We start from the raw sequence: 27,116 nt of genomic DNA, 5'->3' as shown, positions 1-27,116 counted from the left end.
CTGACCCTTGTCTGCTGCAATAATTGTCAGGACTTCAGGTGTTTTCAATCCCAGCTAAAGCAATGGAATGAACTAATACAAGTCAATTGCTCCAAGGTACACTATGAGCTCTCTGGATTGCACACAGTTGTATTGTCCAGAGCCTGAAGATGTGGTATCTTAATATTTCTTTCTGTGCTTCTCTAGAAGCCTACTCCTGTCTCCTGCATAATTCTGCCAAGCTCCTACCTTGCTAGGAGCCTTTAATGAGCTTGTTTAGTTGTTGCTTTCCCCAGAGGAAATAAATTATCAAATCGAAACTAAAAGAATTAATGAATAAAGCCACAGACTGGGAACAAGCACATTGCCTGAAGTGTCTGCAAAAAAACTATGCAGGAAATAGTTGGAAGAGAAAAATAAGGACATAAGTAAGAATTTATGTAAGTGACTATCTGCCTTTGGGAACAACTTCTAAATTTTGCAGTCTAGCAGTGAGGAGTTAATACTTGACTATTAGGTTTAGGCAGAGCTGAGAGTTTTGAAGGAGTTAAATTCCCAGGCTGCCTCTTCAAAGCAGGGTGGAGCATTGGGGAAATCAGAGACAGGAAAAAAAAAAAAAAAAAAAAAAAAAAGGCACCTGAATGCCCTGGGAAGGAGCAGCAAAACCTTCTGTCCAGCTCCTATTCCTCTGCCATGCTCCAGCTACTCTCCAGCTAAGGGTGTGCTGGTGCACACCAGCAATTGCAGCCCTGGCTGCACACACCTGTGTGAGAGTGACCCGTGTGAGGAGCCTTCCCCACACCAGGAAGAGAGTGCCACGTCCTCGTCCTGTTCACCTCTGTCACAGCCACCCCTCCCCACTGGTGTGACAGTGCATGGCATGGCCAGTGGCTGGGGCCTGGGGGCAGGGACATGGACATCAGCCCAGGCACCTGGAATGCATCCTTTGGGGATCCAGGCACCGGGAGTGAGCCCCTGTCTGGCCCCTGGTACAGCACGCACAAGGTAAGTGCCCACTGTGCAGCACCATGGTGGGGCCCAGGAGCAAGAGGGCTTGGGGAGAGGGGGGCACTGATTTCAGCCTCTCTCCTGTGTCCTCTGTAGAGCCTCATCCCAGCACCTGTTTGCTGCTGGCTCGGCTCCCTCTTCACCCCACTGTTCAGCCAGCAGTGCCCTGGCTCACACTCTGAGCAGTCCTTTCTGAGTAGGAACTGGGCAGAGCTGTTCTATTCTGTGCTAGAGAATCACTGGTTTTTGTCATCTGCATTTCTGTTGCTGTCAGTGCTGACAATGGATTTAGGCAACTGCAAAAGAGAGACTGAAGCAGCCCCTGGGAACTAGCAATTTGAAGCATCTGCTAACAATAAAAATTAATTGGAGGTTGATTAAACCCTTTACCTTTTCTCTGCTTTTTGTTTCACAAACTAGAAGGCATGGAAGTATACCCAACATTCTTGATTTTCTCTGCATAAGAGGCAAACCACTTTTTCATTATGTCAAGCATTGGTATAAATTGTGCATAAAATGGCTTGCAACTAGCTGCTCTCCTTTTCTAGGAGCAACCCAGTAGCAGGTCCCAAAGGCCCTGAGGAAGGTTCCCAAAAACTTTCCCCTCTGGATTCTGCATTTGCTACTTGGTGAATATCCATTTGGCAGGGTGCATTTTTCAGCCTCATGGTCTTAGAGTGAAGAAAAACTGAGAATTCCTGTGCACAGGTCCCTGGTGCAGCAGGACTCCTGGCTGATGGCTGTGCTTCCCAGAGCTGGGGTCACTTACTGGGAGACAGGAATGTGGAGCTAATGGTTTTACTGTGGGTTTGTGAATTAGGGTGCCAGGTCTGTGAGCTTGCACAGCTGCCAAAAAGATGGCAGCAACAGGGAATTCCCTTGGCACAGGGATACCCACCTGCATGTCAAGGTGGGGGTTTTTTGTTTGCCTGGAAAATCTCTCAGTCCTGCTCCTGTACTCCTTGTGGTTTTTGCATGAGCATTGCTGGTTTTTGAACATGGTAGTTTTCTGGATAGACCTTAATGATATTTTAGAGCTGCTTGGGTCTAAAAGCTGCTTGCAGTCTGTGGGTGAGACTGATATTCTGTTCTGTACTTTATACTTCAGTGGTAGCTTTGGAGCAGTAATGGGTAACTATGGGTGGTGTGTTGGTGCCAACCTTAATTTTTCCAACAGTTAAATTCTTCTGTCCACCCCCATTTTCACATTTTACATTTTGGGAAGCCTCAGGAACAATTTCCTCCTCCCATTCATGGCTATCCTGGCTGTGATTCAGTGGATCATCCCATTTTCAGTTCTTCCCACAGGGGCTCTTTCCCTTCCCCTTTTCTTGAGGTAATTTCATTCTCTTGGTTTGAAAAGGAGCTCTTTGTTTTCTCCCTCTACAAGAGCCCATAACTGCACTCTCTCTGATCTGCCTGGGAAAATCCCAATACAGCTGAGTTACTTTTGGGGCAGTATTTTTCAGTCCCTTCAACCCCATCAGGAGGTGAAAGAGGGATTCCCTTTCAAGAGCTCCTAGACATGAGGGACTTGGCTCAGCTGCCAGTTGCAGTTGCCTGGTGCCACATGGGCATCAGACACATCCACACAGGAGCAACGCATCCGATACACTCTTTTGGGAAAACCATGGCACTCCAGTAGGCTTTGAATGATGTTTGGGAACACTCAGCTCCCTGGAAAAACTTGAAGTGGCTGTGTCCGCATGGCTGTGTAGTATAATGCCTCTTTGTGTTGGAATTACATTTCTTTTCTTTTTGATTTAATTGGGATTATTCTCCTGAGCGGTCCCTGATCAGGCTGATTGGATGATAGCTGTTGGCATAAGGCCAGAAGGGGGCACACATGACCATGGGGAAAAAAAGGTGGAGGCAGGATTTCTCCTTGGCATCAGCATGGAGCTGCATCTCTGAAACCAGCAACACCCAAGCCGTGCTCCCACAGCCTTCCCTGTATAGGCATGGTGTGTCATGGGACATGAGTGTGTTTAATGGTGCAGTAAAATCTGATGAAATATGTACTTAGTTACCTGAAGCATTTTCTGCAAACTAATATTGTAATATTTTTGTGTGTGCTGGAATAATGACTGTAGGAAGCCAAAACATGTGGGCTTTGTCTGCTTAATAGAAAGTGTATGTAATTGCCTCAGTGTTATATATTTTTATTTCCCTCAAGACTTCTCAGAGGTTTTTATTTATTTACAATATTGTTGTTTATGGACAAAAATGATTTGCAGGATTAGTTGAAATTATTATCTACAGTATTGATCTTGGTTTGACTTTGTATTAGAGTAGGAGAAAACAGCTGGGTGAGAACAGTTACTGAGAGCTCAGATGTAACAGAGTCATAGAATAGAGTTTGGGTTGGAAGGGACCTTACAGACCAGCTAGTTCCAAACCCCCTGCCATGGGCAGCAACAACTTCCACTAGACCATGTTACTCAGAGCCCCATAACAACTCTTCTCTAACTCCGCATTTCACATGTGTGTTGTGTGTAGTTCTTCAAGTGCAGAAGCTAAGCCAGAGATAGAAATTTATTTCACTTCTGCTCCTTTTACCCTCTTTGCCTATCGCTTCACAGATCTGAGTTATTACTGGCTGCCCAGACAGCTGCCATGAAAGATTGTCTTATTTTGTGGGTTGTAGGAATAAATAATTTCTGCTCTGTATTTAGGGGTTAACAATGCTGACAGTTCCTTCAGATGGATCTGTGGCCTCTTGTGCCCTCAGAGTCTATCACAGCCTGTCAGGTGGTGAGTATGTGCCTGACCCCTTGTGTGGTCTCATAAGCCAGCAGTGGTGGCTGCTACCAGGTGTGATGAGAAATCCCACAGGTTAAACAGATTCTTGTAGAAGTCTTTCTACTCTGCCTTCTACCGTATAGATGAAATCTAGATTTTGTGTGGAGTGCCACAATTGAGGTTTTTAGCTGATTCTGTTCAAGAAGAACATCTTCAGTGCTTCAACTCCCCCCTCTTTACTCAGGGCCTGATGTCTAGTGCCACTTAGCCATCATTTGGTCCCCTTTTTTCCAGTGGCAGCACAGTGCCTGCTTGCACTTCTGATGCTTCACCTGTGCTGTGAGGGACCCAAGGCAGGAAGGCAAGGAGCTGTCTTCCATGGAGAGAAAGATTTTTCTCTCCATTTTACTTGGCTGAGAAAGCACCCCAGAAACAGTGAGGGGTCCCTTTAGCTGGCACCATCACCAGAGAAAAATGCAGTCATGGTACATCCCTAGAAACATTCACCAGGATATTTTAAACACTTAAGCAATGACATTTCCACCCATGGCTTTCAATTAGGAAGAGCTCTAGAGCAAGTCAAGGTGTCCATAGGAAGTGTGAGTGGAAGTCAGAGGGCATTGTGGCCACAGCACAGGTGGGTTTCAGTCAGAGCATCTTTCCTCTGCAAGAAGGAAGAGAAAGGCTGTTAAAGGTGAAGGCAAACCCTCCTGAGTTTTTTTATGCTATTTTCTCAGCCTTTGTAGGATACCTCAGTCTCCAGTCTGCTCCCCGATGCACTGCAGATGTTAGCTTTTTCAGGTTTATCAGTAAACCTGATATGGGGAAAGTAGAGACAAATGTCCTTACCCAGCTTTCTGCTGGTGTACTTATCTGTGAAGACTGCAGTGAAGTTTTTCCTGTTCAACACCATCCCACCAGCTCTTTATTCTAAAACTGTTCACTGAAGGCAAAGAGGGGTATCAAAACCCTGACTCTATTTCATCCTGTTGTCCTTTACCTGTCAGATTTCAGAGTTCATGCAGTTTCAGTTTCCTTTATCTTACTGGGAAATGTGTTTGGGAGAAAATGGATACCATTTCTTAGGTATTAGAGAAACATATATTATTTTCAGCCCTTATAAATCAAAACTTAGGAAGAGAACTTTGCTTACCCTTTCAAATACAACCATTTTGAATCTCTCATAGGGGAATTCAGAACTTAAATGTTTTAATGAGGCACACAATCACAGAATGGGTAAGGTTGGAAGGAATCACTGGAGATCATCTAGTTCAGCCCTGCTCAAGCAGGGGCCCCTAGGCACCCCTAGAGCACATTACTCAGAATTGTGTCCAAAAGGCTTTTGAATAATTCCAGAGAAGGAGACTCCACAACCTCTCCAGGCAGCCTGTTTCTGTGCTCTGTCAACCTCACAGTAAAAAAATCTTCCTCATGTTCAGACAGATCTCCTGTATTTCAGTTTCTGCCCATTGCAGCTAGAAGCAAGAAGAAGCATTGCATGATTTTCTGGTGCTGTTCTGCTGTCAAGAATCCAGCAACTTTCCATGGTTTAGTGCCCATTTAACTAGTTTCTGCTAGAAAACAATTTGTGGCTTGGGCTTGTAAATGCAGGACTGTCAACTGGGCCAGCTTGCACACAAGCTCTCAGGCTCTGCCAGAGCTGTTGGTCTGATCTGCTGAAGGTTGTGTTCTGATTAGCTTTAGTGTGAGCAAAAAGCTGATACAAGAAGGCAGAATTGAACACTGGTTAGATAATATTTCCCAAATTTTTTCAACCTCATACATCCATTCTGCTGTGCTGAACATCAACTGTCCCTGCAGATGTAAAGATCACATCACTGATGTGAAATGAGCACACATCTTACAGACTTCAGCCTCCAGCTTATGGGGAGATCAGCTGCTGCTTGGGAACTTATTACTCAAAGGTAAGGGAAATAAGAACAGGAAAGCATTACCCCTTGCCTGTCCCTTTGCACAATGCTATAAGCATGTCTTTATCCTCTCAGCTCTCAAATTCCTTAGGGAAATATAGGTTTTTTTTTCCATCAACCTGTGCAAGCAGACTGGGAGTATACCATGGAGCTGTTTATACCTCTGAATGTAGAGGAGGCTGGACATGGGGCAACAGGTCTGGAATAGTGGGAAAGTAGGCTATGGACTGGAGGCAGTATTCAGCTTTATAAGCCTGCTTGAGGAGTGACCTGCTTATCTGGTTTCCACCAGGCACTTCTCTGGGTCCCAGAAAAGAATTTTCTAGTGTGTGTTATTGGCAGGCCTCTAGTACTCTGCCTGGGCTCACCCTGCAAAGCCTGGAAGGAGTCATGTGCCCATGGCACTTCCCTGCTAAACCCAGTGTGGTGCTGGGCAGCAGAGAGCAGCAAACCAACCCAGCTCCACATTTTGAGCTTGGGGCACACAGACTTCAAGCAAATGCTGATGATGGGAGAGCTCACAGTCCATCTGTTCTGGACATTTTCTTCTCTTCAGCATTTCTGGCAGAGCTGCTTGCAGGAGCGTTTCCTCACCTGACAGACAACAGGAACTGGTGAGCAAAACCCTTTTATTTAGGCTGATACCTCACAATTAATTTTGAAGAAATCTTGGTAGCTCTTCCTGGACACCTTATCCAGGACATTGGAAATGAGTGCTCTTGGCAGAGATGGGGCCATGTGAAGAAGGAGCTATAGCTTGCCCAATTGTCTGTTGCCTGATTCTCACTGGGCTATTTTTCACAAATCTGAGACTTTTTTCGATGTTTCCCTTCCCAGCAGATGCTATGGTAAAATGAGTTTTAATTTTTTTTCTGAGGACGTTAAAGAACATTTGAATGTGATTTTCTTTTTTTACTGATGGTTGAGGTGACTGCAAGTTAAACAGGAGCTTTGTAATTACACTAATCCATTTAAAGAGGCATGAGAATGTTAATTAGGAATTTTCTAGGCAGTAAGGGGCATTACAATACTTGTCATTTGTCAGAAAGTGGGGTGCAGAAGACAGATGCAAAGAAACTTGAGTCACTAATTACACATATCCTACCGAGTGCAGAATTTAGTTTTGCTTTGGACTGCTTCAAAATGGTATCTTACAGAAAAATGGGGTGCACAGTGCAGGCTGTGTCTGATATCCAGCTTAGCCACTGACTAGATGGCTTAAACTATGGAGTCAGCCACGCAGGGCGAGTTCTCCTTTTCCCTTAGTCAGCACTGAGTGGGAAAGACCAGGCATGGGATGAATCTGAATCCCTACGCTGCTTTGGAGGTGCCTGGCTCAGTGTAGGGCTTTGCCCTTGCTGTTCCCATCTTCTAGACTAATCTACAAGTAATGGCTTTAAGTTGGCTGTGGCCACTGTGTTGATTTTCAAGTCGCACAGCATGTGTGTGAGTTGCAAAGTGATGTAGGGTGAAAGTCTGGCTCTCATACCAACACCTGTCTGTCCCTGAGATTTAATGAGATTGCTGTGTGGATCTAGGACATAGCTGTCACACAAAAGAGTAGTGGTGCTCCCACCTTGAATCTGTGCTTCTGCTGCTTCATTTGCCCTAGCACTCATTTGACTCCTTGATGATGAGGCAGTTTCTCTGGGTAATTGACAGGAAAATACTCGTCATGTAATTTTTAAAGTAAAAGTTGTCTTTCATGTAAAATCTCACCTGTAACACCAGGCTCTTGTGATCCAAAGATTGCAGTGCTCTTCAGAGCTGAAGTGTGATCCTTCTTTTAATATGGTCTTGAAATCTGCTCTGGGCTCTGATAAAAAAAATGTCTGAATCTTATCCTTGCTTGTCTCCAGCAGTCTGCCATATCTGATTAAGTCCTCTTGAAGGAACCAAAAGAAAACAATTCACTCTAGCAGAACTCTGACCAAACTCAAAAACACAAGGCTTTAGAAAGATGAACAAACAGCAGACTGTGCACTTCAGTCATAAGTGAGGTGAGGACATTTGACTAACCTGGTAACTGGAGACTGTGATTATTTAATTTGGAGTTTTGGTGACATGTATAAACTGTTATGGTCACATTTATAGTGTCACCATGGATTGTCCCAGAAGAATGGCATTCACTAATGTGAGCAGTTGGGAGATATGCTTTCCATGCTTTGACTAATATGGACTTTGAAACATGCAGCCAGCAGCTTCAAAGAACAGCCAGTTGGTGTGTGAGTGAACACCAGCCTGGAGCAGTGCTCTTAAGAAATGGGTATTTGCAGTGTGCTCAAAAGTAAATAGTCAATATCAAACTAAACAGATGTGTGCTGCCTGAACTCCACTCTCCTCAATGACGTTCATGGTTGATTTACATCATCTAGGCTAGAAGCTTTGGCCTCGTTTGTTGATACTAACTGTTGAGCCTGTAATGGGGAAATGAAGAGAGATGATGGAACTATGATAGCAAGAAATCACAGAATCGTTACAGTTTAACTCTTGGATGAGGCCCACAGCCCACTCTCTGGCTGTATTTCCCTTTGTATCCTGCTGTGTTTTGCAGAAACAACCCTGTAATGCAGAGGTCTATGGTGAAATGCAAGGTTTGGAGGAAGTCCTGCCACACAGGAAAACAATGACTCAGAGCATAGCAAATACTGGCTCCTTGGACAGGACTTCTGCATGGTGGCTGAGGTGACGTAGTAACATAAAAGTGAATATCCTTCTGTGGACAAGTCTACCTCTTGCTGACATTTAATTCCCTAGAACCAAATCAGCCTCATGGGAGCTGATATCTCCACCAGAGTCCTAGCTAACATGTTCAATGACTTGATTGTCATCCTGCTGGAATGAAAGTAATTTTGCCAGCTGATACAGATTATATTTGAAGCCCTTTTCTTCAACAGCCAAGGTATCTCCACTGCTAAGATGTTCTGTGAAAAACAACCAAAATATGGGGGTTGTGTGCATAACAGACTTGTACCCACACAGTTAACTCCCAGTTAAAACCTAGTTTAATTTTTTGGGCTCCAGCGTGGGAGTAAATAGATCGTGACTCCATTTTTACTTTGCTTTATGACTCTAACCTACTATTTCTTAATGTTTCTTTTCAGTTTTTACTGGGGGTATTGTTGTGGGTTTGGGGATGTTTTCTGCTTTGAAATTGTCACAAGGTTCTTGTATTTATTGACTTATCACATTATTTTCTTTCCTTTGTTTCTCTCTCTTTCAATAGTCTTTTGCTCCCAGCAGTGGTGACTAAAGCACCATGAACATTTTTATTCAGTATCTGCACTATCATGCAGCAATGACTCAGTCATCATGTCAAGATGACCAACAGCAAAGCTTGTAGTGTCTGCAGAATCTTTGGTGAAATAAATAATAGCAGCTTTCACCTGATTAAGACTCCAGCTCCATCTCTTGACTATTGTACTGGTTTTCGCCAGAGTTAATGTTCTTCATTGTGTGGTCTTTGTTTTGGATTTGTGATGAAAAAAGTATTGCTAGCAATCAGGATGTTTAGTTACTGCTGAACAGTGCTTGCACAGCATTGAGGTGGGTTTTGTTTCTCATACTGCCCCATCAATGTGTAGGCTGGGGATGCACAAGAAGCCAGAAGAGGACACAGCTGGGACAGTTGATCCCAACTGACCAAAGGAGTATTCCATACCATATGGTGTCATGCCTAGCATATAAAGCAGGAGGAAGAGGGGAAAAAGGGGGTATTTGGCATTGGTCCTCCTAGGTAACCCTTACCCATGATGGATCCCTGCATTTGTAGAAATGGGTGAACACTTATACACCTATGGGAAGCAGTGAATGAATTTCTGATATTGCTTTGCTTCTCATGCAGTGTTTGCTTTATCTATTAAACTGTCCCTGTCTCAACCAACAAGTTTTTGTGCTTTTACCCTTCCAATTTTCTCCCCCATCTTGCTGGAAGAGTGGCTCCAGCTGCGTGAGGCTGAGCTGCTGGCTGCTGTGATAACCACACATCAGAGACTGCCAGGACAAACTGAAGAGCAGTGCATGGTTTAAAAAGCATGCATGTGAGAGATAATAGCATCTGGCTCATGCATAGGATAGTCAGTTCTCCATCTCTTTAATTCCTGAAAAGGAATTGATCTTCCTGACCCCATTTCCATAGTAATCCCTGTCAAGAAGAATCTCTATAACCATTATATCATATACTAATGCTAAAATAGCAGTAAAAAAGACAGCAAAGTCTATATTGGAGAATCCACATAAGATACAGTTGCTGAAAGACCAACAATATGCAAAAGTAGGGGGGAAAACATCACCACCTTGTTATCTCTGTAACAGATCGTATGAAAAGGTGTTAAAGGTACATAGAAGGGATCATTCAGCTACACTTACCTTAATTTTCTCTTACAGAAGGCAGCTGTGAAGTAGATGCTTTGGATTTTAGTGAACTAAACACCTACTCTTTATGTCAGCATTCACCATTAATGGTGTAATGCACCATTCACATAATGCTAGTAATACTTTTATACTTTAAATGAGTGAAGTACAGTCTGTAGTAAAATATCAAAATGGGCAATAATGTGTCACAGCTGAGCAAACACAAGCCCTGCTACCTGTATCTCAGGCCCTTGCAAGAAACTTGCATGTGAGGCCATTCCTTTATAGTTTGCTTTTTTTATTCCAAGATTTGCATCTTACAGTTTTGAATATAAGTATCTGCAAATTAAAAGCATCCAGCTGTGTGTTTGTGTGTATGCACCCATATACATATGTGTGAATATTTCAGAGAGTGCAGGACCTCTTGTTTTAGATCACCACTGATAATCTAGCAGTTGTTTATATTTAAATGAATAATGCTGCTAAGCAAAAGGTTCTGCCTTCTGGAGACCACTCACTCATTTTTAAAATTTATTTATTTATTTATTTTTTGCTTTAGGAACTATCTGTAAATTATTAACACTCCCTCTGGATGTGAAACTAGGAGAGCCAAGTGTGAGAGGAGCAGGAATGAAAGCAAAGAACTATTGCAGAGCACCCCTCCTCTGCAGGAGCAACAGACTGGAAGGGCCTTTGGGCTGCTCTTTCCCCTGCCATAAAATCAAGTAATTCTTTTAACAGATGGATCCAACTTAATTCTAAATGCAGTCAGGTCTTTTCTTTTTTTCTCTGCCCTGTTGTTACTCCTGTTAGAATATTTGTGAAATGCCACTGGCTTGGAATCATTGTGATTTCCTGCCCGTGTTTACCCCTGTCTGACATGGGTGACTGTTATTTCAACAACTGAGCATGTTCACTCAGGTTGTGATGTAGAGGAGCATTTTCTGTAAAGATCAAAGGAACAGTTAGTTACAGCTAACAGAAGATTATTTGAGTTAGACAAGCTTGCCTTTGTTTGAAAGTGATGCTGGAGAGGTGCATGCTGGAAGAGGCATGCCATTCCTCTCAACTGGTAAAGGGAGTTTTTTTGTAAAAATTCTTTTGAGGATTTGCTAAATAATGTATTAAGCTGGTTGCATTTCTGTCAGGGTTTTCTGTTTCTGATTGAGGTGGAGGCAGAAATAGCTCATTTGTAACTTCAGCAAGACTTGTACTACAATAATAAGAGGGAATGAGCTCTCTGTGCTTGGCTTGGAGGCACATTTGTGTGTACATGTAGAGGTTGTGTATACATGCAGAGAAAGACTCTCTCATATTTCATCTCTCCAAGAGTACTCCTTGTGCCTTGCCCTGTCTGATGTGACACTGAACAGCACTATTTACTCAGTTGTTCAGATAGCTCCCTTTTGAGCTTGCCTCCAGCTTCCCATAAACCTTGTGTCACCTCCTTGGCTCTCAGTTTAAGGGTCCAGGGAGCCACATTAAACAGGGATAGGAACAGCACAGCCTCTCAGTGTGAGCCAGACTGTAGCTGCTGGGGATTCATATTCCTAGGCTTGGAGTGGCCTGGCTTGGACCTTACGTGGCATGCCAGGAATTAACCTGGGTCAAACAGAAATATCCAGAAAGCCTGCTCCTGGGCAGCAATAGAAGAATATCCCCAAGCCAGCTGGCCATTTTGTGGGACAGGCTGGTCAGGCAGTGCTAGCTGGCCTCCCTGTTTCTCCTGTGGGACCTAGAAACTGGCAGAAGTTTATAATCTTATTCTTGTTTCTCCTGGTATGCAATTTCTGTAGTTGCCATGGAGACAATATGCGATGCCACTTGAGAAAATCTTTTATTAAGATATTTTCAGTTATGATTGATGTTTTTATATAGTCATGGGAGAGGTTTTTGTTTGCAATCTAGCAGGCATTATTAAAAATATGAAATGGTCTTTGATTATGCAGCAAAATATCCCAGGAACTAAAGTGTCCCAAAGTATCACAGGCTGTTCTTGGAAACAGTATAAAAATCCATTCTGCCCCTTCTCCATTCTTCCATTTATTTCCAATTTTAAGATTTCATTCCTGAGAATAAGAAATGAAATGTAGAAGTTGAGAGCTTTGGTTTTAACTCTTCAAAAAGGAAAAAAAAATTGCTATTCACAGTGGTCTCTTAAAACTACCTGAAGTGGGTTGTAGTGAGGCGGGTGATTCTTGTCTCCCTAGTAACAAGTGATAGAACAAGAAGAAACGGCCTCAGGTTGTGTCAGGGAAGGCTTAAATTGTAAGAAAAATTTATTCCTAGAAAAGGTTCTCAAACATTGGAACAGTCTGCCCAGGAAGGAGGTTGAGTTATCATCCCTGGAGGTGTTTAAAAGGCCTGTAGATGTGGTGCTTAGGGTTTAAGTGGTGGACTTAGCAGTGTTGGATTAATGGTTGGACTGAATTATCTGAGAGGTCTTTTTCAACTTAAATTACTCTATGATTCTGGGCTTGTTAACAATATAGTGGGTGGATATGTTTGTATATAACCTCAGTAAGCACATAAAAAGTTAGTTTAATTACTTCACAATTCATATATGGTTTATTATCTGCTATGTATATTAATTAAAATAATCAGAGTGATGAATATATATAGGATCTCATGAAAGTGGTTAAAACACAGAGATAAATAAAAGAGTCACACTTCTGTAGTTGTTGTATCCTCTCAAGTTCCCCCACCTTTTCATAACTTACCAGGTTCTCATTCCAGCCTTTGCAATTTGTCACTTTTCTGGAAAAAGATATATTTTAAATTTGTGAGGTAATGTAGTTACCAAGTCTCCTCTCTCTATTCCTAACAAGGATGATGCCAAATGTTTTTATTCTCTCCTTCTCACATATTGAACAATGTCCTTTTCTTTTATGTCACAATGAACGAATCAAATGTATTTTAATTTCATGTTCCCACACTAGTAATTGCCCTTTTACTCTTATTTCAGCTGTCCTTCAGTACTTCATATGGACGTTAACTCAGATACGAGTATATGAATTGCACTATGAAAACCATTGGAAGAAGGACCTTGTTTTATTTATACATCTGTAAAGTACTGAGTACAGCCAGAGCTCTGTGAATAATAATAGCTAAATGATAAGCCTCTCCCAATTCCACATGGTAGCTCTTTGAAAAATATGTTTTTTGTTAAGGACTCTGAATTCCTCTTGCTTCAGAGTTAACTCATAATTGGAAGTTTAAAACATGTTCCACCCCTTTCTCTTTTTTTAAATAAGATCTGTTGAGCTCTGACAAAATCCCAATTATTGGAAATGGTGCATAGCTGTTGAAACAGTACACGCCATTAAATTTGGTGGGAACACCTTTAGATCACAAACACATAGAGAAATCAAGAAAAAGTAGGAGCAACAGTTTAACTAGCCTTGATGAGTGAGCCAACAACAGACATTTAAAGTGTTTGGGGTTTTTTCTGCTCATCAGTTCAATTTATAGGCATAGCAAGTTTCCATAAATAATGGTGTATATCTTTTAACCAATGCAAATTAGGTTCCTTTTTCTAAGTTTTCATTTCACAGACCTGGCAACTGCAAAGTTTAATGAGCTTTAGGAAAACACACTTGTAATATGGATAAATTGCATTTCACCATATAACTGAGTCTCCAATGCAGATTTTAGTCCGCGAGTGATAAACTTACTAGAATTATTGCCAAAGATACAGATTTTAGCCTGGCTTTCATTTGCCGTAAACCCCTTGTTTTACTTCGACAATAAATAGAGACTTTGCATGTAAAATGTAATTTTAAAATACTGTCAGAACAATGTGAAAAGGTGCTCTGATAAGAAGCATCACGTCCTGCCTGAGTGCTGGGAGCAGGACTGTACCCAGCCACGTGCTGCATTGCCACTCACTTATTTTGAATAGCAGTGTGCTGCCACTCCACGTGACAAATGGATTTCTCCTGACTGATGGTTCCAACCTCCTTCCCCCACATCTCAGCTTATGCAGGACCCTCATGTGGCTGGGATGGGGATGCCAGGCGAGTGCTGAGGGTGCCTTGCTTGAGGTGAATTTGCCATTTCTTGAACTCATTCCCCCCTGTACAGGTCAGTGTCACCCCTGACAAACTGCACAGGGTCACCAGTTTAAAACCCTTGCTGTGGATTGTGAATTTTGACCTACCTCTAGTGTTAAACATTGGCAGGTGGCTGATAAAGAACATAATGGTAATGGGATATGTTTTGGATGGATTATTTCAGGCACTTAAGCAAGGCAGTGAGGGAACAGCATGCCAGAGGAAAGTATTCCTCAAACCTGTTTTGCCACCAAGTAAAATGTTGGCAGATCCACAATCTCAGTCTGTGATCTGTGTGCTCAGGGGCTATCTGGGAGAGACTTCAAAGTGGGTAGGTGACTTTCATGGCTTGTTCCAAAACATATTAAAGTGAAGTAAATTACATTTTGTATTGTTTTTTATTTTCTGGAAAACTTAAGGGCAAGATGTTCCTTTGACAAGCCTCGTGCATTTGGAAGCGCTGGAAGAATGTGTCAACAGTTTGAAATCTGGGGTCTGACAAAGTGGCCTGTGTGCTCAGACAGATGTTTCGGTGATGAAGAAACTTGCATTTTATGCCAACAGTTTTGAATATTTAAAGCTCTTTCCTGTAGAAGTCCTTAGTTGACTGAAGTAGTACCATGGCTCTGAAGTTGTGTCTGCAACTGAATTCCCCAACTGAGGTTTGTCTTGACACTTATGTGTGGGAAGCTCTGCCGTGCTGTGGATGATATCACAACTGGATATCACAACTGGAAACTCAGAGAATATCATGTTTATTACATATTCAACTGGCTGTTCCACCAGTCCTTTAGCCTCTGAAGGATATTAAATGGCAGACACTGCGCAAATAATGAAGCCTTTCCCATGATAAGTTGGGAACAGAAGGGCTCTGGTTGCCTTAAGGGCAGTACAGCAAACATTTTGTGACCTGTCTTCAGTTGCAGGTTGTTTTTCATTCATGTATGGTTTTCCTAGCTTGAGATAGGCTATCCTATTTTTTCTCCTCTGAGCGCTGCTGTATGTGATAACCCTGGTTCATTAGAAATTGCCTGCTGATTTAAGATTCACTCTGATTTGTTGGCAATGTAATTTTTGTCTTTACTGCATTTCCCCCCATTTTTTTTATTTAATATAAGCATGTGTGAGTTTGAACCCGCATGAGACAGTTTTGCCAAGCTGTAGCTGCATGGTGTTACTGTACTTTCATCTCATCTCCCTGAATGGATCCATGTGATATTTGACCTCTTTAGGGCATCGTACTCTTAATCTTTAGGGGTCTGTCCAGCCCTAGGTTTGGAAGCATGGTGCTATCACTGTGCTCAGCAGAGCTCATGAACACCTGTCAGCCTGGAGCAGGCAGTGCAGTATATATGCCAACAGCAATGCTCAGGTGAAACATGTGGTCATTGCAATAAAATGACCTGAGCCATGAGGGGAAGGCTTGAGCTCAGCCTGCCACTACACATTTCCCTTGATCATACACACGCACTGTTTCTTCTTGTGTGCAGACAAAGAGGTTGCTTAAGTTAAGCACAGAGGAGCATCACAGCATAATGATTTTAAGCTAAAAGATGGTAGATTTAGACTAGATACAAGGAATAAGGTTTTCACAATGAGGGTGGTGAGGCACTGGAACAATTTGCACAGGGAAGATGTGGATGGCCCATTCATGGAAATGTTCGAGGTTGGATGGGACTTTGACCAGCATGATGTTGTAGAAGGTGTCCTTGCCCATGGCAGAGAGGTTGGAATTAAATGATATTTAAGGTCCCTTCCAACCCAAACCATTCTGTGATTCTCCAAGAAGAGAACAGACCTTTGTAAGACTGTTTCTGTTCAGACACAGGCTGGTCATCATGATAGAAATCTTAGGTGTCCCACAGTGATATCTGAGCCAAGCTTACAGGTACCTGGTGAAGCAACCACTGTGGTGCAAAATCGTTGCTTTTCTGGGCAGGACACCCATGATGCAGGACACTGGAAAACCCAGTGCTGGAGATTTGATTCACAGCCTCTAGAGACATGCACTCAGGTCATCATCAGTACCCACACATGGATCTGATTTAGCACATTATTTTAGATGACCAATGGAACACATGACCTCATCCTCTGCTCACCAGCTGCATTCAAGAGCTGGATGGAGACCCTCTTGTGGTCTGGCTTAGGATCAGTGGTGTTTCCTCCCTGGTGTGCTGGTTGCCTACTGAGTCCTGTGCAATGTTTGTGACCCCCCAAATGAAAACTAGGAGGAAGGAGCTGCAAGGGGGTGCATCCAGAGATGCAGCCATAACAATAGGATCAGTCTCTAGAACAAAGAGCCACAGAGAGACTGAGTTCTCTGCTGGGAGTAGTGGGGACTTCTTACAATTACTAATGTAAGTGCAATAAAATGATGGGGTAAATGAGGAGGCAGTTTCTGTTTTCTATTCCCTTCTGTCTCCTTTTTCTCAAACACTTCATGACAAGGCTGACAAGGCCACTTCTCCACCTCCTGGCAAGGGAGCATGTTGTCATTTAAAAGTACAAGTCTTCAGGAGTAAGAAAACAGTTTTGATTTAGTTGCTATTTTTTGATGCTGTTCTGCGTGCAGGATGAAGTGGTCAAACCTTGGGCAGGATCAATGCTCAGGATTTGATGCTAAGGCATACAGAAGGAAAACCCATCCCCTCTGCTTCTTCAAGGCCTGAGTGGTGTCCAAGTGACAGCATTTCCCCAGAGTGGAAGGAGGCTGCAGTGTCCCTGTAAGAGTGCTCTCAGCAGGGATGTGCTGAGATGTCACATCACATCACACACTTCCCACTACCTCCAGCGAGGTGTTCCCAGAGCATGAGAAACACAGTGTGTGTGAGAGAGCCCAGGACATGCTGCTGGAACACCCACTGGAGGATCCCAGGGAGAGGATGCAAGAGGGAAAGGACTTCCAGTGGCCATGGGCCATGCACCAAAGGCTATGGGCTAAAATCTTGAGTAATGCTTCTCCTTGAATGCTGCTTGCACACAAGCTGTGCCAGTGATGCTGCAGCAGTTAGCAGAGGGAGCGCTCTCACTTCCTGCATTCTTGTCTCTGAATCCCTTGGGACCCATCAGTCATGTCTTGGTGACCCCTGGCAGGCAGCCAAGCACTTCTCAGAGCAGTTCTGTTGTCTGCTTCTCCTGCTGACTCCAAGCCACTACAGAAACACAGGGGCTGGAAACAGTTGGATTCTCCTGTTTGGCTTAAATATTATATTTCATTTGTAATAAGGCTGTTGTTTCTTCATACTTTTGGGGATGCCTTTTCTTAGTCTGGGAACTATCTAGCGTCAACAACAATCCCCTGCTCCAAGAGTTTTTGGACAACATGCTGCTCTTTATGAATGTTGAGGGGTAACAGGCTCTGTGGCTGCTAGGCACTGCCTGTTCAGAGTTGCCCAGGAGCTTCTTGGGTGAGTGTCATGAAACCTGAGGCTGCAAGCACAGAGTTGGATGCTGCTTTACAGCCTGGAAACAGTTGTTATGCTGGGTTATATTGCCATGCCCTTGTTTATAAAAACTGATGATATGTATCTCTGCAAGCTGATGGTGCTCCTCGCAGCACTATGAAAGTGACCTTGAATGGGTTTTTAATGCACTTAAGATGGCCTGCAATATGTTAGAACATTTTGAAAGTGGACAGGGAGCTCTATCACGTACCTGTTGTTTGACCTTGCTGAAATAGCATCTTTAAATGACTTTTTTTCCAAACTAATGAATCCTGCTTGAATGTTTTTAATTTCTTGGCTTCATAGAAAGCTTGCAAATCTTGCTGAAAATTAGATAGTCCGATTAGGAAATGATTCAGTGAAACAACAAAATACATTCGAGAAACTGTCAGGAGACCTGTGTTCCTGGCTGCCCTGTCAAATAGTGGATATGTTAACACGTAAGATCATTGTGTTCCAATAGGAACAGTTTGATTGCTGATGATTTTCCTTCTGGATGATGTAAAAACCAGGTCTTTTTTGGGGGGCAAAAAACTGTGTCTGTGGTTTTCAACTGAAACCTGCCTAGTTTTGTCTTTCGTGGGATTTAAGAAGGTTTTCTACTGAAGGACAGTAAAACCAGTGGAACACCCTTTTCATTCCCACTTGTTTACTACTTGAACTGTACTTAACTATGCACAGGTATTTCTTATCACTTTACTCACTGCAGCATGAACTCATTGACTGAAAAGTACAATAATTTTTTTTTGATTGAGTTATAATGTGCTGTCAGAAAACACCATTATATTGTTCTTCTTAAATTAATAAGTATTTTTGTATTTTTTTGTTTTGTGATTTGCAGACTCAGCTCTTGGGAGTTTTACTTGCTGCTGCTTCAAATTTTCTCATCAGTGTCTCTTTGAATATACAGGTATGATGTGGTTTCTCTTTATTCTGAGTTGTTTCTATTTAGCAAGTACTTACATTGCAGTTTGTTTTCAATTAAGTTCAAAATGCAAATTTTGTTGCATTTAATAAACCTTCTCTCTTTCATTAACTGTAATCTAGCCGTGCCCTGCTGTAGTTGCTAGGAGTTGGAGTTGTTGGGAGCTCTCAACCTGTGCTGTGCTGTGACTGTCATACAGGAGTGGAAGAAATGTTCATAACTCCTCCTCCTTTTAATATGCCAGGAAGAAATACCAGCTGTGACTCACTTGTGGTCCCACTGAAGCTGGGACTAATAAAGGATAACTATAAGGGACAGTACCAAAAGCTTTGCAGAAGTCCAAAAAGATTACATTAACTGGCTTTCTTAGATCAGCTAGGTGGGTTACCCTGTTATAGAAGGAAATCAGGTTTGACAAGCAGAACTTTCTCCTCATGAAGCTGTGCTGGCTGTAACTGGTGACTGCATTGACCTCCAGGTGTTTTTCAATACCTCCCAGAATAATCTTTTCCATTATTTTACTGGCACAGAAGTGAGACTGACAGGTCTCTATTTTTGAGGGTTCTCCTTCTTGCCCTTCTTGAAAATTCGGACAATGTTCACCAGCTTCCAGTCAGCTGGGACCTCTCCAGATTCCCAAGACTGCTCAAAAGCAATTGAGAGAAGCTTTGCAATTACATAAGCTAATACTTTGAGGATTCTTGGATTAATCCTGTCAGGCCCTATAGATTAATTGGTGCCCAATGTGGGGCTCGAGAAAGTGGAAGAAACCTGTCCTGATTGCGTTTTGGTTGTACTTAATCTGTATTGGGATAAAGCAGTTAGTAACCATGTTGTTTGAATTCATAATGTCTCAGGGTGGAGGCATTCATGTGTGTCTGGTCCCTAGACTTTTTTTAGGTTTTAATACCTTTCTGGTCCCCAGGCTTATTTTCTTATCCAGACACAGCTCCAGTATTGTCTCTAACACATTGTTTTTACAGGAGAGAGGCATGGATTAGAATAGCTATTATGCTGGGCTCAGTGATAATGGTTTATAGAAAGTTTATAAAGGTACTGGAGTTTGTTCCAGGTATGTGTGGTTTATAGTTTCTTCATCCTACCCTGTGTCCCAGTTCCAGTAGCATGTTTTGGGGATTATTTAGTAATTGCACCCAGTTTGTTAGAGGAGGAGCAGGGGATGAGGCTTTTCAGCATTTCCTTTCCTTTTTCTCTTTTGAATCTGTTACATCAGATTTTTTATGTATTTTAAGAATGTTCAGTTTCCCCTGAATGTCAAGGATACCACCTTCCTGGTCTTTAATCTGGTAGGCTTCCTCTACATGGTCTGCAGTCTCTCTAGAAAGAGGGCTGAGATGTCCAGAGTAGATTATGAGACCCCTGACCCAGGAGTGGAAAATCCTGAGTGGTGTGGAGAATGGGAGGATATGGGCTAAACTCTGAAGGAATTTTCTGACCCTATAGCCTGGGACTTTCCACAGGAACAAAAACATGTAGGGATGCATCTGGAGGAGTAGATCCACATGAGTTGAGGGTCAGGTGGGATTTGATCATTCTCACAGCCATGGTCCTCCAGCACAGAGCACTGAGACTCCCGTGGTCCATCATCTGTGTTGAAGACAGAGGCAAAGAATGCATTAAACACCACTGCCTTGCCCATCTCCCTGTTTGTGAGGTGCCCATCCTCATCCTGCTGCCTTTTGTTATTGGATATCTGAAAAATCTGTTTACATTGTTCTTGACATTTCTGTCCATCTTCAATTCCGGTTGAGCTTCGGCCCCACAGATTTTCTCCCTATAGTGGCAAGTTTCATCTCTGTATTCTTCCAGGTCACCTGACCTTTCTTCCACTGGGCACACACCTTCTTTTTTTTGCCTTAGACCCAAAAGAAGATTCCTGTTCACCAAGCCAGCCTTCTGCCTTTTTTGCTTGATTTCTGACACTGGGGAATTGCTGCGCCTGTGCCCCTAGGAGGTGATGTTTAAGAAGTGACCAGCACTGACAGACCCCAGCACTACTGAAACATTTCCCATAGGACTTTTCTAACTAGGTCCCTGAGCAGACTGACTGAAGTCTGCTCTCCTCATGTCCAGAGCTGAGGTTTTGCTGCACTTTTCCTGCTGTCAACAAAGATTTTAAACTCGAACATTTTGTGGTCTCTGTGGCCAAGACGGCGCCAGTCACCACGTCACTCACGAGAGCAGACAAGCAGCAGATCAAGGAGGGCATCATTCTGAGACAGCTCCCTGAGGACCTGTTCCATGAATGCATAAAGACATAAAGGTTTTTACAATATTGGACCCCAAAACAACTTTGGCCAATTTAGTTTTTCTTCTGCAATTAAGATAAAATAATATGAGTATACACTATTTAAATAATGAAATTATTGGGAGGTGTTGCCCTTACAACAATGGTAAAGTGTTATAGGATGTCAATTATAAAATCCTTTCTGTTTTAATAATTAGAATACATACTCAGTAGAAAGTTAATTTTTTAATTATAATCTGTATCTTATAGACTTGGTTGTATTTTTAGGTCTTCTAACAAAAGTTTTTAAAGCATAGAAGACATTTTTGTATAAATTGTCCAGAAGAAGTTTTCTTTCTAGCTAGTATCTTGGAAGCTGTACAGGTCTCATATAAAACTACTTCTTGCTTTTTCTGTAGAGGATGAACTAGAAAGTTTTGGAATATGAAATCTTCTGTTCATAGTAACACAATTTATTAAAGCTACAAGGTTCTTCAGTGATTCCCTTCTATTTAAACACCATTAGCTGGAGAATCCCATAGAAAGAAACTTGTTTAGCCAGAGCTAGTAGGCAAGTTGAGGTAATTGCTAACTCTCCAACATGAGTTCCAACCTGCAAGTGGTGACAGTGCTAGGACAGGCTCTAGGAAAATCTCTGAAATTGAAGTGGAAAGGTAAAGGTGAAGTGAAGAAAAGTGAATGTGAAGTGGAAATTCAGTCTAGCCATAGCAATGAGGTTGTTTAGATTTCATATCTTTTGTCTGCTGAGGATACTGGGTGCCAAAGTAGATTCTTTGCAAGGGGATGTACTGAGGCATACAAGCAAACTTCTGTTGACTTGTAGTCATAACTGCCCATGCTGGATTTGAGCTATCAGCTTTTTAAATGCTAATTAGAGAAAGCAATGGCTCTCATTGCCATTTGACAGAAAACTTAAACTGATTTTTTTTTATCCTTTAAATTAGGTTTTTCTCCATTTAGTAACAGTATCTTCTAAATATAAATAATGACTTTCCCTAGATCTTGACATTTATTTTCATACTCCTGTTAACTGGACAGACCAAATTTTTTTGTTCTGTCCCTTTCATACCATGTAGTCCATTATCCTGCTTCACTTCCCTCTAGCAGGTTTTCTGCTAAAGAACAACTCATCATTTGCAGTGTATTTCAGCTGAGTTATAAACAGCCTCCACCTAAATACCAGTTGCCCACATTACTGTGCAAAGACAGACATCTGAAGAAAGAAGGCTGTAGGGGGGTTGCTGAGCTCACCTTCCTGTGTTTGCTGCATGTCTTTTCAAACTCACTGTGCCCTCAAAAGTGAATCCTATAAGAATCTGGGGTGACAATACATCTCAGGATTCAGTTAAGAATTTTTCTTATTTCATTTTTGGCAGAAACATGGATTCTTGAATAAGTTTAATATTATTTGATATTAATTTAATGTGTATCTTTATTGGGCTTTTATCGTTTCTTTATTTATAAAAATGGAATATCCTGGATGTTACTGTGAAGACATCCAGGTCTGTGGCTCAAGTTTGATTTCCTTTTGCTCTTTTTCTCCTTGGAGGGCTAAACTTCTTCCTAGAATTGCATCCCCTGAACATATTCCACAGCACAAAGCTACAATGATGTGCTGCATCTTCTCAACAAGAGCACTGACTAAGACTGTGGGATATAACAGACATTGCTGTTTGTCCCATGCTCTGTCAAGTAGCCTACAGAGAAGGATAGGAATACTAGGAAAATCCTTTACAACCTCCCCAGGTTCTGCAGGGAGACTTCTAAAATCAAATATCAAGTGATAGACAAAAAATTTATTTTACCACCATTTGTACTGTAATAACTGTATCATTTGATTTCCACCTTTTTTGACCCATGTGCAGAAAGGTTGGAGAGTAATTTGAGAAAGGAAATTATAATCTGCAGAATTAATTTGGTAAACATTGCATCCTTCCCAGTTATGGCACTGTCTTGATGGAAACTGCCTGGAGTCTGTTTCAGAAGATCAATGTGATCAAAGACAAATTGTCCTGCTATATACAGGTTTCTGCTTTACAGCCAGAGAGAAAACAATTACAACTTGTGCCAATGATACCTTTTTCATGTAACAGGAAGTGTTGATGAAGTATTACTTGAGGATATGTTATAACTGTGCCAACTGTTTTCTTTAGAAAATAATGCTTTACTTATGATCTCCTTCTAAGGTCAAACAGGAGATTGTAGCCAAATCATAAATTCTGTGTAATTAATTTAGAGTCCTCCCTACAGAAGATGTGATTAAGTGCTGCCTTTTTAATTTTGAAAGTGTATTTCTAGTGAGGATAGGTTTCATGGACAGGAACGCCCTGTCCCAGTTTGTTGCCACAGTTCTGATTCTTCCCTGTCTCCTGCCTTTGAGTGTTTCCAGATTCAGAGCACAACTGCTGAGCTTTGCTTTGAGACAAGAACAGATGTGTGCACTGATAGCTAGGAAGTGAAAGCTAGTATTCACTCAGCATTTTTCAGGTTTATACAGAGGTCTATTTTTTCAGCCCTTTCCACCATGGCTAAGAAAGCACATCTGAAGCAGCACTGAGTTAACACAAAGCTCTGCAACAACAAGCTCAAAGTCATGTTTAAAGAGAAAACCTCGACACACCTGGAACTTGAAGCTGACAGCCACCTTAATTACTCCACTTTTGTCAGACATAAGAACACAGTGGAAGTCTTTCCATGCCTGTTCATGCCTATTAATTAAATAATTAATTTTCCAGAAATGCGCTCATCTCCGACTGGTTTGCCAAGCAGAGCAGAAGCCCTACTACAGGAGCAAGCTGTGGTGGTGTGGGATTACCCTCCTGGGGCTTGGAGAGGTGGGCAATTTCACAGCCTATGGATTTGCCCCCATTACTCTTGTGGCTCCACTGGGATGTGTTTCTGTTATAGGTGAGACAATTTGCCATTTCTTGCTTGGGCATGTGTTTTAATCAAATGCTTCTGGCTAAAGGAATAATACCACAGAAACTGCAGCAGGAATACAAGAGGCAAATGTTAATGTCGTGGGTTAAAAAGAAATTATTCATATAATTACATGAGCTGACAGTTTGACAAAAACTGTCTAAAGATTTTTCTAATATGTTTCTTTTTCCATGGTTTTGTGTTTTGTGTCACTCTGTGCTCTGCTAGCTCCTGCCCAGTGCTGTAAGTGTAGCCAGCTCTGCAAGCCCCCAAAGAGGGGACTGGCTTCGTGCTGCATGGACAGAGCTGTGCTCTCATCCTCAGTACCTACAACACATGTTCTGTGTCACCATCACACCAAGTGGTTTCTGCTGCCTGTTCCCTGCCCATCACTATGATTCATGTTGATGTGGGTAAACTTGCTTGACACTTCACAGTGTGTGACAAAAAGGGCTGAGAGATTTCCAGAAATGTTTAGTACTTTTATGGACATTAATAAACATTGTTCCTTTATGTGCAGGTTGATTGGGCTTTAGCTGAAGTGATATGATCTCACTCTTTACTTCATGTGGACTTTTTTGTTGTTAAGGTGCTCAGTTTTGAGATGTCTGTTTCTTTGACAAAGTAAAACACATTTAAAAATACGTCTTTATGTTGTGCTACTGTAAAGCAGGGTAGACAGGGCAATATTGTATGGAAGCCATAAAAAGAGGAATACAGGGTGCAGCTGCATCCCTTAACCTGGTCACTTTACATCCACAGCTGAAACACCCAGGTCTAAGAGATCTCAACAGTTCTGAATGTGTTGGAGCTCATTTACTCACTATTGGCAAGTCAAAACATTTCATGGTTTCCAGCTACTAGTTCCATGCTTAGAAGTGACATTTCAGTGAGTGATTCTCCATGGGAAAGTAGAAAAGATGAAATATCTTCTGATTGGACTGCCTAGCTGTAGTGGAAGGAAGCAGCTAACAATATGTGAGTGCAATTTAGCAGAGAGGGGGAAGGAAACTGCAGGCAATTTACTGTAACCTTTAATGTTAAACTGTTGCAGAATTTCAGATATAAAGCCATGTTAGTTCATCATAGTAGAGTTTTCAAAGAAAGGAATGACGTATTACCTGAGATGAAAATGTAAATTAATATGACATATCCCATTGTGATTTTGGTGGCAGTAGTTTTATCTGTAACAATTGTAGGCATTGTCAGACATCTCTGAACATCAAAGAATACTGGCCAATCTCATTTGTTGTCCAAACTGAATAAAATGCAGATATATAAAATTAGAAAGAAAAAGCACAAAGCAGTGAGTAGGAAGAAAAATCCCAATATTTATTAAAGTGAAAAAGATGACATCACATTTAGAGTTGATTTTTATCTGAGCAGATTCCTTCTTTGGTTTTGCAAAATGCAAAGAAATGTTGCTTCTAATGATTCCTTCATTCTCCACTTCCCATACTTACAACAAATACCAAGAAACCATTTTCCTAACTTATGGTTATGTCTTACCAAAATTCTCATCCACTATTTTTTTTAAACTGGACCAGAATGCTTATTCAGGAAGATCCCATAAACCACTTTAATATTTTATATTCCATTCCCATAAATAAGCTGACAGTATCCATTTCATAGCCCAAACAATAGAAATATCTGAAATTTTATTTAGTCTAGCAAACATTCCCTTAAGGAAGAGCAAGTAAAAATTGTGTAGACAGCCAATTACAGCAATAACTTCCCAGTAACACTTCCTACTACAAGATACTTTCCCCTCTTCTGAAATTAAAGCCAGAGAGAAAGCATCCTTTTAATTTTAAAGGAGTTCATCACTTAGGGCAATGACAAACTGCCCAAGTCACATGTGCATCATCTGCTAACAACTGGGCAAAGGGTAGTTTAGGCAGCAGGTCTTCCAATTTAAAAGTTCAAGAAATACTTTTCTTATGAAGTTGTGACCTCTTTTAAGTGGTGGAGGGTGGCCTTTGCAGCACCTAGCTGACAGGTTTTTTCAGGTGTTGTTGAATGTGTGTCTTTCATAAATTAATTTTTTTTAATTAACAAATTAAGTACGGGGTAACAAACTCCAAATGCATACCTGAACCCTAATTTCAACCTTCTTAGAAGCATTTTGTTCCCAAATTCAGTGTCAGCATGTCCCATATGGTAAGGGCTGACTCTCACTGACATTGGAAATGCAGTATATGCGGTGTACTGAGGAGAAATGTGCTTTGCAGTATGTCCAGTCATCTAGGGGGGTTCTCTGCAGGTCTCTGTGACTCTGGGTTTGCAGGGAAAGTTTTCCTTTGCTTGGAAACCAGGGTTTGGAGGAGGATAAGGCAGACTGGAGTCTCTGCCCAGAATGGATTTGGGCTGTACCCATCATATATCTCCAGACTTCTGAGATGGGAAGCATCTTAAAATAGATGGAGCCGACATCTATTATGCTCTGCTACCACATTTAACTGCATCCAACTAAATTTTGTGCTTAACCCGGTATCAATTAAATAGTGAAAAATTTGGGCCTCTTTCTATTGAGCTGGATTGTTCCAATGTCATATTTTAAAAAGCATACAGCACCAAAGACCATGAATTGGCATGACACCAAGAGATTTAATTATTTTTTTTTTTTTAGAATTAAGCTAGAAAAACTATCTTTTGCTTCTTACACAGTGGAAGTATTTCTGTATGTGGTTGCAATGATGCAAGCTCTACATCTGTTCAGGGTTTTAAATAGTTTGAGAAGACAGCAGTTGTTTTCTTCAAGAGGAGAAATTAATAAATTTTTAATTTAAAAGTGGAGGAGTAACACATGTTTGATGTGATCATTAAGAAACTTTCTATACTTAAAAAGTAAAACTCATGTTTTACATGTAGCTTGGGTGATTTTAGGTTGCAGTGATTTTTAGCTTATCCTCTTGCTTTTGCTGCAGAAATGACTTGGGGATGGAAAAAGTGAAGAGAGGCCAGTGGCACTGGAGATCATTCCTTCTGCAGTGCTCATCATTCTGTGGGGAGTTGTTTTACACTTGCCTCACTTAACCTGACATTGTTAAGATCCCTTTGCATTTTTATATGTTCCCTGTAAACAGTAGTGGAGGGGCTTTGGGCTTTGAAAATTTATATTCCTGGTGTACTTTAGGAAGATTCTCAGATACTTTTGTAGAAATAGATTTCTCACACTCACTGTAATGTAATATCTTTGTGGCCCAAGAACCTGGAATTCTGAGGACACTGTTACTAATGATATCTCGGAAACATTCACCAAACTATTCTTTAAAATACATGATTTGTACTTGTCTAGAAGATGCAACAAAAGGACTTTCAGGGTTTTTCTTTCTCTCTGCAGTGTGTATGTCGTATAAACCAGGTTCCAGAATTAAGCTCATCTTAATGGTCTCTCTTTTGAGCAATTTCTCAGATGGGGAAAAATGTTTCATGTTTTGTTCACCACTTTTCCATGATCTTTGATCATGTTAGAAATGTCACAGATTCAGTGTG

General features: G+C 41.6%; 1 protein-coding gene across 1 annotated transcript in view; it reads left to right on the top strand.

Moving 5' to 3' along the window:
• The first annotated feature begins 891 nt into the window (after positions 1-891).
• NIPAL2 (NIPA like domain containing 2) overlaps positions 892-27,116 on the top strand; it is a 49,878-nt gene continuing 23,653 nt past the window's right edge. Inside the window, exons 1-3 of the mRNA XM_062503232.1 lie at positions 892-984; positions 18,350-18,418; positions 23,438-23,609. Of these exons, the coding sequence (XP_062359216.1) occupies positions 892-984; positions 18,350-18,418; positions 23,438-23,609 (334 nt within the window). The remainder of the gene's footprint in view (positions 985-18,349; positions 18,419-23,437; positions 23,610-27,116) is intronic.

This window comes from Cinclus cinclus, chromosome 1 (assembly GCF_963662255.1).
Source record: "Cinclus cinclus chromosome 1, bCinCin1.1, whole genome shotgun sequence".
Taxonomy (NCBI): Eukaryota; Metazoa; Chordata; class Aves; order Passeriformes; family Cinclidae; genus Cinclus; species Cinclus cinclus.
This window is presented reverse-complemented; position numbering and strand designations above follow the sequence as displayed.